This window comes from Poecilia reticulata, chromosome 23 (assembly GCF_904066995.2).
Source record: "Poecilia reticulata chromosome 23, P_reticulata-male-v2, whole genome shotgun sequence".
Taxonomy (NCBI): Eukaryota; Metazoa; Chordata; class Actinopteri; order Cyprinodontiformes; family Poeciliidae; genus Poecilia; species Poecilia reticulata.
This window is the reverse complement of record NC_088852.1, coordinates 6,192,877-6,207,361: the sequence shown is the minus strand read 5'-3', so window position 1 is coordinate 6,207,361 and position 14,485 is coordinate 6,192,877. Positions and strand designations below refer to the sequence as shown.

The 14,485-nt window shown below is 35.7% G+C and overlaps 2 protein-coding genes and 1 long non-coding RNA gene across 17 annotated transcripts in view; 1 reads left to right on the top strand and 2 right to left on the bottom strand.

The window, feature by feature from the left end:
• Positions 1 to 225: 225 nt before the first annotated feature.
• chpt1 (choline phosphotransferase 1) lies at positions 226 to 8,350 on the bottom strand. Its single transcript, XM_008400506.3, has 8 exons — positions 7,893 to 8,350; positions 5,324 to 5,471; positions 5,068 to 5,209; positions 3,764 to 3,848; positions 3,231 to 3,362; positions 3,002 to 3,160; positions 2,788 to 2,913; positions 226 to 1,738 (listed from the first exon to the last, which is right to left on the bottom strand). The coding sequence occupies exons 1-8, from the start codon at positions 8,130 to 8,132 to the stop codon at positions 1,622 to 1,624; spliced, it is 1,149 nt and encodes a 382-aa protein (XP_008398728.1). The 5' UTR covers positions 8,133 to 8,350; the 3' UTR covers positions 226 to 1,621.
• Positions 2,371 to 13,329, top strand: LOC103459174 (uncharacterized). The gene is made up of 3 exons (XR_532688.3): positions 2,371 to 2,459; positions 6,113 to 6,206; positions 13,245 to 13,329. It is a non-coding gene; the product is annotated as an uncharacterized LOC103459174 (long non-coding RNA).
• The window catches only part of mybpc1 (myosin binding protein C1), a 31,622-nt gene continuing 26,613 nt past the window's right edge, over positions 9,477 to 14,485 (bottom strand). For 14 of the 15 annotated variants that reach the window (XM_008400509.2, XM_008400511.2, XM_081603683.1 and 11 more), the window contains one exon: positions 9,477 to 10,244. In XM_008400509.2, coding sequence (XP_008398731.2) covers positions 10,147 to 10,244 — 98 coding nt within the window. In that variant the 3' untranslated portion in view covers positions 9,477 to 10,146. Of the gene's footprint in view, positions 10,245 to 12,680; positions 12,727 to 14,485 lie in introns of all 15 variants that reach the window. The other variant, XM_081603687.1, reaches the window with a different exon arrangement.

Genomic DNA, 14,485 nt, shown 5'->3' with positions numbered 1-14,485 from the left:
CTACCACACTAATACCACTAATGTTTGGTTAAATTATTACGCTAATTGCACAGAAAACACTTTTAATAGCCATCTGGAAATTTTACAGCATAATTATTGGTAAATAGGTCAATTTAACTTAAATTGGTCGGTTTCCCAGTGCAGATCTTTTACTATAGCTGTAAATCTGAACAGAGTACAAACACTTTTATGCAGTAATTTCCCAAGATTAACAAAACCACTGAAAACGATGAAAAATATGATCTTTATTACAATCTTTTCATTCACATCTGTTATTAGAAATGTTTGTATTATTGAACAGTACAATGAGGTGATTGGAATCAAATTACATGTCGATGCATAGTTCAAACATTCATCTGAAAATGATGCAAAATAGTGTGTTAATACACACTCCTCTGTCTGGCTTATAATGGTGCAAAAGCAGAACGTGAGATGAAAGTTTTCCAAAATAAAATCCAGGGCATTTTACAGCCTCTGGAAAAATCCCTTCTGATCCCAGTGCACCTAAATTATGAGTCAAAGTACAACATTTCCATGATAATCAGTCAATATACAATTACTAATAACCACGTTACCAAATAACACAACTGAAATTCACTCATCTAGTTGAAAAGTTAAAAATAAAACCAAAAAATCTTCCAGTTCTATTGTAACTATTGCTGTATCTGGCAAACCTTAGTGAAAATAAAGAAACAAAAACATACAAATCTGCTTTAAATACTCATAAAACAGTAATTACAAACAAAAATATTTAAGGCGTATTCAGTTGATTTCTGTACAATCATACACAATCACATATTAGCCCTTTAGGGAGAAGAAATGAGAAAGCAGAACGAGTCGAGTGTTAACGCTTCATGAGTCGACAGCACTCCAAATACCAGCGTACGGATGTTTTATTAACTAAACATAATGGTGAGTAAATTCTCTTTAAATTAGAGTGATGTTGGTGGAATAACCTAAAAAAAAGGTCCTGTCGTCATTTTCAGCATCAACACGTGACTCTTACCCCTTCACAGAGCCCTTTGACAGCCCACCACTTCACATTGAAGACTTCATTTGAATTAAAATGTTTTAATTTTAAAGCCCTGATTTGTTCCACATTGGAACACTGAATAAATAAACAATGGGTTATTTAGAAAAATAAATTCATTGGGCAATCCATTTAGTTTCAGAACACATCGATGTTTGGTTTTAGTGTCAAATCTATGGAGAATTTATAAAAAAATAAACCGTCATGATTTAAAATTAATAACAAATAATGGTTTAATATAATAACATTTGGTATTTTGGTTGAGATAACAAAAAAAATCAATGACTTTCATGACAGCATGCACCAATTCTTAAATTAAATTAGATTGGTTTCAACTTTAACCATTTAATTCCCCAACAGCTTTTCAAGCTGTTTTTTTTTTCTTCTTTTTTTTGGTTTGCAGTGTTGGATTGGTTCACTTGTTCCTTTTTTTTCTGAGTGAGGCAGTTTTTTTTAATCGGAGGTGGTTACTTTGTCAAGGCTGCAGTGGCTCGGGGTCAAGGGTCTTTCCTCGCCGAGTTTGTCGGCGTCTGCTTTCAGCAGCGGGGAGAGATCTGCGTCTCCTCCCGCCTCCTCCCGCCGGGCAACCCATCAGTCACGGTGGGCGTTGGGCTGCGGCGTGATGCTAAACACCTGGATGCGCAGGTGTGAGGCGATCTGGAGGCACACGCCTGTGCAGTACCGTATCAGATCCACCAGAGAAAGTACCTACGAAGACGGAAAGGAGAAAAATGAGGTCTAGTTGCTAATAGCTTAACTTCGAAAAGCTATTATCCTCGAAACAACTTTTTTTCAGCCTTTCACAACGAATGGCAGTACATAAACAGCTAATTCTGGTGGAGTTTTGTTTCTGTTTAAAGGAAGTTGTTTCTTCCCACTGTCGCCACATGTTTGCTCAACAGCTGCATTTTCATTAGAAATGTGTGCAAAACTTTGTCAATATTCTGCAAAAAACCTCAATTGAGTAGCCAAATAGATTTCAGCTTAACTTTAATTGTAGGATTCTATGAACTTTACTTTTAGCTTGAACGTTAGTATCCTGGGAATTAAAATAACAACTTTTAACATTAATTTCAGAATAGACCAGCTAATTAATACAACTAGTTAAAAAAATAAGTCAGAATTAAAACTATATTCTATATTGAAGTAGCAATGTTTCATTGATATCTCCTTGAAGTACTTTGGGTTTTATTGTGTTGATTATTTTTATCAGTAATTATGACTTAAATTTGATTACTGCATGGTATACAAGAGTGTAATTATTAATACTCTAAAAATTATTGAGAAATTGTTTAACTTCAGATTTATCCTTCAGATATGATGCTTGTTTTTTGCAGGGAAAACTCAGCTGTGTCCCATAGCAAGAACGTCTGAGTAGGAATGGATTTGTGTTTGCTACAATAAACACCTGGGACTTTCCTGCAAGAAGGTAAGTTTACACACACATGTCTGCTTATTGTTTTTAGAAATATTGTTGTACTATCATCTGAATAGTAAACCTATTCAGATGTGCTATCATCTGAATAGGTAAAACTCTCATTTTGTACAAATGAACGTCTTTACATTAACTTGCTTGGGGAAGCTTAATACATCACCTTTAATCAGAATAAAATTGGTAAATCCAAATATTTTTCCTTTTATTGTTTTTACACCTAAACTGTAGAAAACTGTGGGACTGATTTCAGATTTGTAAAACTGATTCAGAGCTATAATCCTTTAAGTAATAAATATCTATTGTCCCTTAGTTTAAAACTTACCATTGCGATCCAGAGGACTATATGTTCATCGATGAAGCTGTTAAAATACTGGTTGAGGAAGAGGAGGCCAGGGCCGATGAAGGCTGTGTCTGGAAGATATAACTCACTCCTGGTCATGTGCGCTATCTGCAGATGAGAAACATGCGATAAAATGTCACCAAAAAAAAAAATCACTTTTAGCATTTTTGAGGTGATTTGGAGACACCAAACGCACCACCAGCTTGTTGGAGATCTTTGCGATGACCATGCCGAAGGTCAGCAGGTACAGACAGGGATGGTTCTCAAACAGATGGCTGGATGACTTCTTAAAAATGATGAAGGCCAGCGTGAGGACAAGGCCGATGTGCAGACCAGGAGTCAGGACGCTGGTGTCCTGAAAAGGAATAAATATTGTTAGCATCAGTGCTAAAACACCTCATTTATGACCAGCAGCTGCCACTTACAGCCACAGTGGAGCCATTCTTCCCAACGCCTCCATTCAGAATCACATAGAAGTAGTTGTAGCAGGAGTACAAGGCGCCTCCGATGATGCCCATGATGGGGAAAACGTACAGCGGCATTCCTACAACAGGCAGCTACGGAAACACAGACGGCTCAGATTAATCCAATGGCTAGACATCCAGAAGCTCCCTTACATACGAGCCACAGCATGCTGAGCGTGATGGCAGCGCAAAGCAAAAAACAAACAAATGCAGGAGACATCATCAGCTTTTTGAGCCAGATCATGTCCAATAGATGACCTGCTGGCACGGCGTTTCCTACCCATATTTACCTTCGCACTTCTCTCAATGACGTTAAGTCAAGCCTCCAAAGGCAGCACGGAGTGAAAGTAAAACACAAATTCTATTTAAAGGCTAGAAAACCGACTAAAACTAGAAAATAATGAGCTGTTCTTCACTCTGGAGACACGGAAACGTCCCCGTGTGCCTACAGTGTTGTTGCATGTGAGAGGACGAAGAGCGAGGTTCTCAGTTACCACGATTTCCCAAAGGCTCACGCCTCCGAACGCAGACATCAGGTACATGATGACGATGGCAATCTGCACCTCTGTGACGTCGACGCTGTGAAGAGAAGAGCAGTTCAAGTCATTGTTTGCACACACAATTTGATCTTTCTCAACAATTTTACATTTATCCACAAGCTTCAATAATATCCACTTTAAATCAAACTGAAAAGTTGCCAATCTACATTTCTAGATCTGTTGCAATAAGCAATTAATAAATTGAAACAAGCTCAATAACTTTCATTTTCATAATTTACGTTTTTCTCTTCAATCTTCACTCTGGTGTTTTTTGGTTTCAAATAGCCCTTTTTTTGAAGAACAGTACAGAGTCTTCATAATTAATTTTATTTGTTGTTTCTGTTGTTTTGTTTATTTATTTGAAATGTCTTCCAGTTCCAGTGTTAAATGTAAATTAGAATTTAAAGTTTATTTATCTTTGAGAATGTTTTCTTGCATTATCCGCCATTATATTACTTTAAAAATGACTTCTGGGACAATTTGTCGTCCAGAAAGATTGTTTATTGTGACAGGCCGCTACATTTCTGCAGAGCACAGGCTGGTGCAATCTAAAGGTTTTTAAAGTTTGCCTAATTTGATAAGTGTCTTATTAGCAACAGGTAAACTCCAATTACTCAAGCATGTTGAAGCACAGACAGAGGAATAAATGTAATTACTCATAATGTCGATGGAAAACAATATATGAGGCCAGACAGACTAAAATGTCTAACTGCTGCTGTCATTTAGAGCTGAAACCAATGATTATTTTAGTTTCAGATTACTCTGACGATTAACTGGATAAAACATTTTTTACTTTCTGCAGATTTTTCATGTAATCCTTTTTATACAACATTAGAAATTCATCTGGAGATGCAACAAATACTTAAATTTCTTTTTTAAATAAGAAAATCAACATTTTATTGACTAAATGTAGTAACAGCATTCTTTTAGTGATCATTTGTAGCAAAGGAAGAGACAAATGATCCAACATCAACATGCAAAAAGCTCAGCCTTTTCTGTTAGACTTAAAATCAATATTTACAGAATTTGAACTGTGTTTTTGATAAAACATATTTACAGACATGTTTTTTTTTTATTTTTTATCTTAGATGCAAAACGTATTTATGTTTCGTGCCGTTTTGGCTTAATTACTGCTCTGAGTGAGTTATTCTTGCAGCAAATTGCTTTTTTTTAAGTTTGTATAGTCCAGTAATGATTAATCGATAACTAAATTAGTTAAGAATTATTTCAGTGATATTTTGTATGAATGCATGACTTACAGCCCAAAGCGGAGGGTCCCGGATACGTAGGTCTGCCAGTGGGCACAGAAAAACATAAACATCCCAATGAAGCCACAGAAGAAAATCCAGTTTGGGTATCTTCCTATTCCGCATGAAATGCAGGTTCCCACAGCAACAAACACTGAAATCATGAAAACACAAATATACAACGTGAATTCTTCCCATTTTTCTGCTTGTCAAAGTGTACAATAAGAAAAAAAAATGGAGCAGAAATTGGAGATTTTGGCTGAAGGACCTGTGGAGACGGCATCGCAGCCGTGGTCGAACAGTTCCCCGAGCGGAGAGCTGCTGTTCGTCCTCCTGGCCTGTTTCCCATCAATCGCATCCAGAGACTGATAAATGAAGAGACCCAGAGCAGACAGGAGGAAGGCCCAGGATGGAGCCTGGAGACACGGAGCAGAAGAAAGAAAATCTGCGTTTCAACATGGCCGCTCTTCGCATCAACAGTCGTAAAATGTGGTGGAAACAGGTTTATTTTACAAGACGCTGATTGATTTTAGTGGGTCTAAAATCAATGTTACATGTTGCACATGCAACTCTAAACTTAACAGATTAAAAGTGGTGCTTGCTTCTAGAAAGTAAAGCTTAAAATGATCTTTGTTAGAGATATTACACACAATAATTTTGGGCGTCACCATGTTGAAATTCTGACTTTTTATCTAGAATTTTGACGTCAAAACCAACTCCAAGTAACTTGAACGCAGCATGAACACCAAAGCTTTTTATGGTGGAAATACATAAATAATAATGGTTTTGTTTTATTTTAAAATATTTGACACTTTAAACTGCAGACATTTGTATATATCTTAATTTGTATTACGTCGTAAATCTGAAAGTTTACTGTAAAAATAAAACGAAAATATATTTTTGGGGTTAAATATTCACCGATTTTGCTTTGAATTTTTTTTTAATTACTCCAGATGTCTCTTTAGAAACTAGAATTAGACTCATATCTAATTGTAATTGTGCCTGTATTGGAGTACATGGTGAAATAATGTGATATCTAACTTTGACTTGCTATCAGGTTCCAACATCTGATTGGTTAACCTGCACAGGAAGTTAACTTCTGACCAATCATCTTGACCAAGAGCAGCGTTTGCGCCACCAGTCTCTGATGGGTAAGCCTGACACGAATAAATTCACAATACGTTGAAGAGCAATCGTCTATTTACATTAAAGTCAAGATAATTATAGACAAATTCAGTCTGGGTGAGGAAATTGTGTGCAGCAGAAAATGAACAATCTGTCTGTACTTTTAACAAAAATGAACTTGAGCATAGCAGATAGCATAGATAGTTTGCAGCAGTGCAAACTATCAGTCAACAAAGCCTGTTTGGTTTGACTAATTGTTATCCGTAATGAGTGAAAGTGTTTCTTCCACTCCTTCTCAGCCTTTGTAGACATGCAGTGACATAGTTACTTTTACTTAAGGGATTCACGCCCTGAAGCAGTGTTTGCATTAGCGCAGCAAACACGAGACAAAGAGAAATGTTTGCAGTAGACACTGTCTGAAATGCTCTTAAACAAATATTTAACAGCTGAACAATCTGGTTCTGTTGAACATAGAAAAGTTAAATCACATTGTTTGACAAAAATACATCTTAGAGAGAAAGATAAGGGATATAGAGGGCAAAAGTGATGATCAATATGAACTAAAAGAACCTCCCAGTTCAGGTTTGACTATAAAAGTGGTTCCAGTTAGTGGTGGGTAATATGGACTCTGAATTTTATTACAATATTTTGCTGTACTTTTGCGATAACAATAAAGATTATAATTCTAAAAAACTATTTATTACTTTTTAGGTAAGAAAAAGGCCACAATTCTCACCTTGATCTCAGATTGTCTAAAAAAAAAAAAAGGTTAAAGTAATAGTTCTGATATTGAAGTCAGAATTTCTTGCTTTTAAAAAAAAACTAATTACACAAGTTTAAAAACTTTTTGCACATGTCTGAACTTTAACTGGGGTCTGACTATCAGCAGGCTGTATGGACTTTGTTTCATCAGTTCTTTCTCATGCTTGGATCGGTCAAAGGTGCTTTTTTCTGATAAACCACAAACATATGTCTTATGGCTGTGGTAAAGTGACACTATGCACCCACCTCAACTGGATCATAGGTCAGCTGCAAAGGCCTATTTCTGCATTTCAGCTATATATGTACTAGGGATCTTATGTCTGCACTGTCTTTAGAGAGTTGTTTTCACAACAGCATTACTATAATGATAACGGTCTTATGGGATGGTGACCTAAAACAAGATTATGTTCCTAAATGAGGTTTTGTCCCAGGCCTGCATCACATGAGAGGGGACAGACAACAACACGTCAAAATCTGTAAACTTTCCAACTACGTACGACCATTAATCTATTCCGCAAATCTGCTGAATCAAAACGGAGCTACTTAAATCATCCTCACCGCGTGATACCAATAAAGCGTTATATATTGTATAAATACAACAGATACAGACAAGCGTGATTGTCTTTAATTCGGCTTATATTATTCTTTAAAAAGCAGTCGCCTATTTAAAAAAAAATCCAAAAATAGACAATCGATTGCGTTAGCTTTCGCTATTAGGGTATTGATTTAATTGGAAATTGTTTTCACATATCAAATTATATTATACTTATATAGGCCGAATTGACAGGAAAACGTTTCTGATTTAGACACTATTTTTACTTTCATCTTTTAGTAGAGACAGAGTGAAAGGCTGTCATAAACTATTTATTTCGGGCTATTTTTAAATGTAGTTCGGTACGAACGTGATCAGCGCTCGAGCCCTTGTGGAAAACTAAGCTCGATTTACTCACCTCTTCCGTTGCCGTAGGACAGTACCAAACCAGCACCACCGTGGACAGGATGTTTATCAAGAGTCCAACAATAGTCAGCGTGTTTGGTGCGACCCATGTCGGTATTTGTAGGACCAGCCAGTTCCAGTAGACTTGGCACGGAGGTTCGAACAGGGAGCGACCCGAAGCGCTGTATTTATGCTCCTCCAGCCGCTTCAGTTGTGCGGGTGACAGCGGCTCTGGCCACAGGCAATGTGGCATTATCCGTCCGCCTCGTCGCTCCTCAAAGTACCGTAACAAACTCCCTGGTTTCCCCAAGCCAGCGCCCTACAAAATGGTTAAATTGTTCTCTCTGCCGACTCCAAAGCAAGAGCAGATCATTTGGCTTTTGTTGCTCTCGGTGCAGTCGAGGCCATTTCTGTAGCGGAACCAAAATCTGCCGATAGTCTGTAGGCTGCAGATCGAGGTACAAGTCTGCAGGAAGCGGAGCAATAACATGACTGCGCACCGGGAAATTTAAATCTGCATGCCGGTGAACTGTGGTCACTATTTTATTAACTCATCTGCAAAAGTGTAGTATTTAATATTTACACTTAATCTGGCAACTAAAGTAATATTGCAACTATGTAAAACTATAGGCTTTTAGTCGTAGCAATAAAGCCTATATTTGTACCTTTTTGTTAAATAGATTAATTAAAAAAACAGATTTAATGATAAAAAAAAGTGTTGAGAAAATAATAAATATAAAAGCTTAGCATGAATTTAATTTAAATAAAATATGATAAAATAAAAAATTTTATGGTTATTGTGCGCTATACATCAGTATACTAGAAAAAGGAAATACTATAAAATGTAAGAATTAAAAATGTCTTATAGATATCCCTATAAATTAAAAATATTAAAAGTATTTCATAATTTAATAAAATCCGATTAGTTTATTATAAAACTGATGAAAAAAATCTGAAGTAATTTACTTTCTAATGATTTCTGTGAAACATGTATCAAATTACAGTTAAGCTATTAGGTAAATATTTATATAAGGAAAATAAAGTGAAATTATTATTTCAAAAATGACAAAATATGTGAAATAAAAAAATCAAAATATATTTATATATTTATATATAAACTGAGATTTACTCCAGTCAAGTAAAACAGCTTTACAAATATGCAATTATTCATTAAACATTTAACATGTTTATCTAAACTTGTAGCTGGAGATAGACACCAGGAACCCTCCCGACCCCACTAAGGGACAAGGGTGTACAGAAGATGGATGGATGGATGGATGGATGGATGGATGGATGGATCTAAATTTGTTAAATTTAGTTTTCTGATACAGCATTTTTGTTTCTGCCACTGTGATTAACTTGCCTCGTTTCTTAAAAAGCCACTAATACAAGTTGATAAATATAATTAAAACTATCAAACATAGAAATATGAATTCATGGCCATCATTTTTATAAAACATATGAACTCTGAACACTAACACAAAACCAACACAAGGTTTATGTTCTTCTCATTAATGTATTTTGGAATATGTTTCCCCAAAACCAAATTGTGAAAACGCATTAAATCCACTCAAAAGAAGATAGGATAACAAGAAAAGACAGATGCAATTGGAAGGTTTATTATAGCTGCGGTTCGTAATTACAAAGGAAAAGGCATGCACATATGGTTGAACCTTGATCAGTCCAAAATAAACTCAAAGGTTTAGGTGTCATGCATGTGAGTAAACTTCTACATTTCCTCACAAGGAAAAAAAAAAAAAAAAAAAACGTCAAAGAATAAATCAGGTTTCTTTCTCCAACTTTACCGAAGTCATTCTTAAATTCATATTAACATCAATAATTTAAACATTTCTGTTTCTTTTCTATGGAACTCCCCAAAGAAAAATAACACATTCACTGACCAAACCCAAGAAAAACCCACATAAAATACCTCAGACATGAGTTGCTGTTCATTATTCCTTATTTAAATTTTTTTTTTCTTGTTCTTAAACACTAAAGTAGGTACTGAGGTGATACATTATTTCAAACAAAACAGGGAGCGAAATGAGATGAAATGACTGTGTTTTTATGGCAACAACAAGCTTCAAACATGCACACAGCATTCCACACCACAGACCAGAACTCCCTCCACCAGAACCGATCCATTCATCCCGTTCCCATCAATCCGCCGTCAGTGTGCTGATCCAAAAAGAGAGACGAGAGACGAGGGTCGCTGATGGTAAACGAGTTTTGCAAAGTTAGAGCTCCTTTTTGCAGTGGTTTCAGTTTCATTTGTCTTGCTCTACGATCTTCGACTCGTTCATGTATTTATCAATCAGGTGTAAGGGTACGCCACGCTGCATCAGCTCGAAGAAGGTAAATCCCCCTAAAGAACAAAAACAGAGTTATGATGATGTTGGCATAACTAGAGGTGACAATATAAACAGAGAAAGCTTTAATACTGAGCCCTATAGAATTACTTATATATTTAAATAAAAGCCTTAAATAGGAAATTTGTTTTTACTGTATTTTGATAATCTCATACCAAAGCAGATTGGAAAAAATCTAAAGATAAATTTGAGCAATTCTAAGAAAATTACTCGTTCCCCCTTTGGCAACTTTAACAATTCCTATCAATTAAATATAACCAATGCATTTTTAAATTTGAACTTCACATTTTAAGTTAATCAGGGAACTTCTAATTAGTACCGTATTTTCCGCACTATAAGGCGCATCTAAAAACCTTCAATTTCCTCAAAAGCCGACAGTGCGCCTTATAATCCGGTGCGCCTTATATATGGACCAATATTGAGCCACAACAGGTCTAGCAACTACGGTAAGCAGCCGCCGATTTCATTTTGCCCGTAGAAGAAGAAGCGTGCGGTGCATGCTGGGATAGTTGTCAGAACGCTGGTTTGTTAATTAAGTTTGACTGACCTATCTACCTACCGACCTGATAATCAGGTCGTCTGCAGATCATTTAGCACCACGTTCTCCACGAACATGCTGTGCGCGAACGAAGATGGGTGACCATTGTCCGGCGGCGGCGTGTCGGTTGGTCTGTGTTACCCAGAAAGCAGTTGGGCACAATATCGCAACACCAACACCATGAGTGAAAACAATGACTGGGGCAGCCTACTATATAAAGTACTTGGGGACCACTTCTTTATTATTACACATCCACATTTGTACGGGACGGGTAGCAACCGTAACTTTAGCATCTACTCTATGCGCCTTATAATGCGGTGCGCCTTATATATGAAAAAAGTTTTAAAATAGGCCATTCATTGAAGGTGCGCCTTATAGTGTGGAAAATACGGTAATCAAATATTTTGTTTTCCTGTTGGGTAACACTTGACATGACACTGTCATAAACATGACAAAACGCCTGTCATGAATATGAAGGAGTATTCATGAATGTTTATGACTGAAATGTCATTTGATCAATAATGATGCTTTTAATGCAAAGTTACATTAAAAGTCCATTAAAGGTGTCAACTACGCATTAAAAGTGTCATTATTTACCAAATGACACTTCATGACAACAGTCATAAACATTCACAAACACTCCTTCAAATAAAGATTTACCCCTGGGGTAGATTTGATTTATTTTTTTAGTAGTGTCATACACCATAGGTCTGGATAAATCAATATATTATAATGGTCGGCAGCAATAAATAATACATCTGGTAGAATATTCAATACATGGAATATTCACTGCACTCTGATTCTGACCCTGGGAAATGTAGGCAGAGGAAAGAATTGTCCAATAACTTCTGGGCAATGTTTATTTTTCCTTTTATATCTAATTTGCTTTGCATAACTAACTGACAATGTTACTTTATGCTGAATAGAACCAGAAAAATACTGCAACTTATCAAAAGTAGTTCAGGTTAACTAGGATTTTGCTTTAAACCCATAAACCTTGAAATTTTGTCCCCAGATCTCTGCAGATTCATGCATGTTTTAGATCTCGTTTTAGTACAAAACCTGAAAAGTGATGCCATACCCAAAGTCTTACCTTTTAGCATGTTCAGAAAATGCATTTATTTTATAAGGTATTTATTTTATTGTTTTAAACTTCATTCCACTATTGTTGTTTGTTGATGGGACACCAATATAGAAAAACATGGAACTAGGACTTTTTTTTTTTTACAACCATGCACAATTCAAGGTTCACAATTCTGCAAAATCCAGATTATTAAATGACATAATTATCAATCATAATGTTTTTCCAAGGAGTTGGATCTTTTCAGTGACTCTATTCAAGTATTTTACCAAGATACCGTATTAAAAAAAAAGTAAATTGAAAAAAAGTTGCAAACTACTTTTCAGAGTCAAGTTTTTTCTCAGTATCAGATTTTATCAGTTTAATTTTTTTTCTTTTGAACAAATGTAATGGCCCCAATGTAGCTCCATAATTTGATAGTTTCATGTTAGTCTCGCAAACTGGCTCATTGGAAGCAAATCAAAAAGACATGAGAGATGAGTCAAGACTTTTTTTGAGTAGTGCAAGACATTTTCAGCAACTTATAACATCAATTGTCCTCAATTTTAACTCGGTTGGAATAAAAAGTGTACTCACCTCGTCTCTGTCACAGCTTACATGAGAAACAGTACAACATTCAACCAATTTCAAAGCAGAATTCAGTAAATATAATCAAAATTGAAATATTTAAATAATCCAGACTCTGACTTTACTGGTTTCTGCTTTCAGCTGCTGCTGTCCTTCTAGCCGAGAAAGCCAGGGTTACACAGGCAGACCAATAGGTGCACAATGAGTGAAATAAGCTTCATATGCTGAAACCATATGAAAGCTTACCTTATCTTTTATATGAGAACATACATTCACAATTCTTGAGTTGGGACTGGGGGGAAAAGAAGAAAAGAGGGGTTAACCCAAGTTTACATGGAGTTATATGTGTGCACCAGGGAGTACAGCTGAGTTATTACTGAACTCTTTATATGAAGCGTTAACAGAACAAAGGAGACACTGGAATCTGTGGAAAATAGTTTAAGATGGAGACGTGAATTAATAAAATGCAAGAACATCATTGGTGTGTGAACTGTGATGAATAGAATGGCAGGTTTGGAAAGACACAAACATAAGGGATGACATTGTGTGGTGGTGATATGTCACCAAAATATTATTTACACTGCACATACTTTAACGGATTATCATTATTAAAACCAAGTTGCACCAAATGTTTATGAATTCAAACATGGCCTGGGATTTAATCTAAAGCTGAGAATGGCTGCTGAGATTCAGACAAATGATCAGTTTGTTTTTTTCTTTTAGATTTAAAATTTATTTTAAATACACAGTATGCCATAAGTTTCGATACATAGGAAAATGTAAAATGTATATATTTATTTTATATTTCAGATACCCAAGAAGATGCGTTTGACCGAAAAGCAAAGAACTGAAATTATACTGATGGCTGGATCGGGAAGCAGTTGCATGGTTGCACAAAACTTTAACAGAAAACATGGAGGGAGCGTCACACACGACACTGTGGCAAAACTTATATGCAAGTTTCAGAAAATTGGAAATGTTGCAGATCAACCATGAAGTGGTCCAAGACCACAGAGTCCCACCAAAATAAAAACGGTTGTCCAATATAAAATGTTTATTTTTTTTCTATGAATGGAAACTTATGGCCCACCCTGTAGAATTCTGCCAAACATCTCACTGGTTTAGATTTAGATGGAGAGTTAGAGAACCTGAATTTCCAACCACTCTGTTCGATTTGATGGATATTGCCAAAATATATCTCTCCTTCATTTAGTTTAGCTCAGTTTTGAAAGCGACTTTATGGCGTTACAGCTGCTTTCCTTTTTTTCACAATAAAAACAAACATTTAACACAAAGGTATACAGAATTGGATGTTCTTTGCTTTTTCATAAGAACATTTCATAGGTGAAGGTTATAGACGAGCCAGGCTTATATTTCTGGCTCATCTTTTAATTCACCACAACAAACCAGAGTAGCGCCAAGCCAACATTAATGCAGATGATGCCTACTCCATTCTGCCGTCACATCTGAACAAAACAAGATACTTGAACTCTTCCATTTGAGGTAAAGACTAACATTCAAAATAAGTATTTGGCCTTGGAATCTTCTAATTTGGGCTTTTTGGGTCAGGTATGAACATATATATATATATATATATATATATATATATATATATATATATATATATATATATATATATATATATATATATATATATATATATATATATTTGTTTAAATGCAAAATAGGATTAGCTTTGTACCCTACCTCCCACCGACTGACTGCTGTTACCTGTTTTCAGCTAACCTGGATGTATGTAAGTCCTTTTGTCTAAAATTGATCTGTAACCTGGACTTATGGAATGCATACTTGACAACAAATTTAAACTAAGCTTAATTTGATGGCAAACGAAACCACTACATCTTTTCAACTTGTTTTAAAATAAATTTCTGCTGTTTTATAAAATTGAAAGACAGGCCAGACAGTTTTTATACAAATTGATCCATTTAGGACAATTACTTGGACTAACAAAGCTAATCTTAATTAAATTAAAAAGGTAAAAATGAGGACATAACTTGTTCCCCATGTATTTTCAACTTACATTCAGATGC

Coding starts and splice junctions, on each gene's coding strand:
- chpt1 (XM_008400506.3), bottom strand. CDS start 8,132: ATGCCACATTGCCTGTGGCCAGAGCCGCTGTCACCCGCACAACTGAAG. Junction 5,472..7,892: donor GTCCTACGGCAACGGAAGAG/GTGAGTAAATCG, acceptor CCGTGTCTCCAG/GCTCCATCCTGGGCCTTCCT. Junction 3,849..5,067: donor GGGACCCTCCGCTTTGGGCT/GTAAGTCATGCA, acceptor TTCTCTTCACAG/CGTCGACGTCACAGAGGTGC.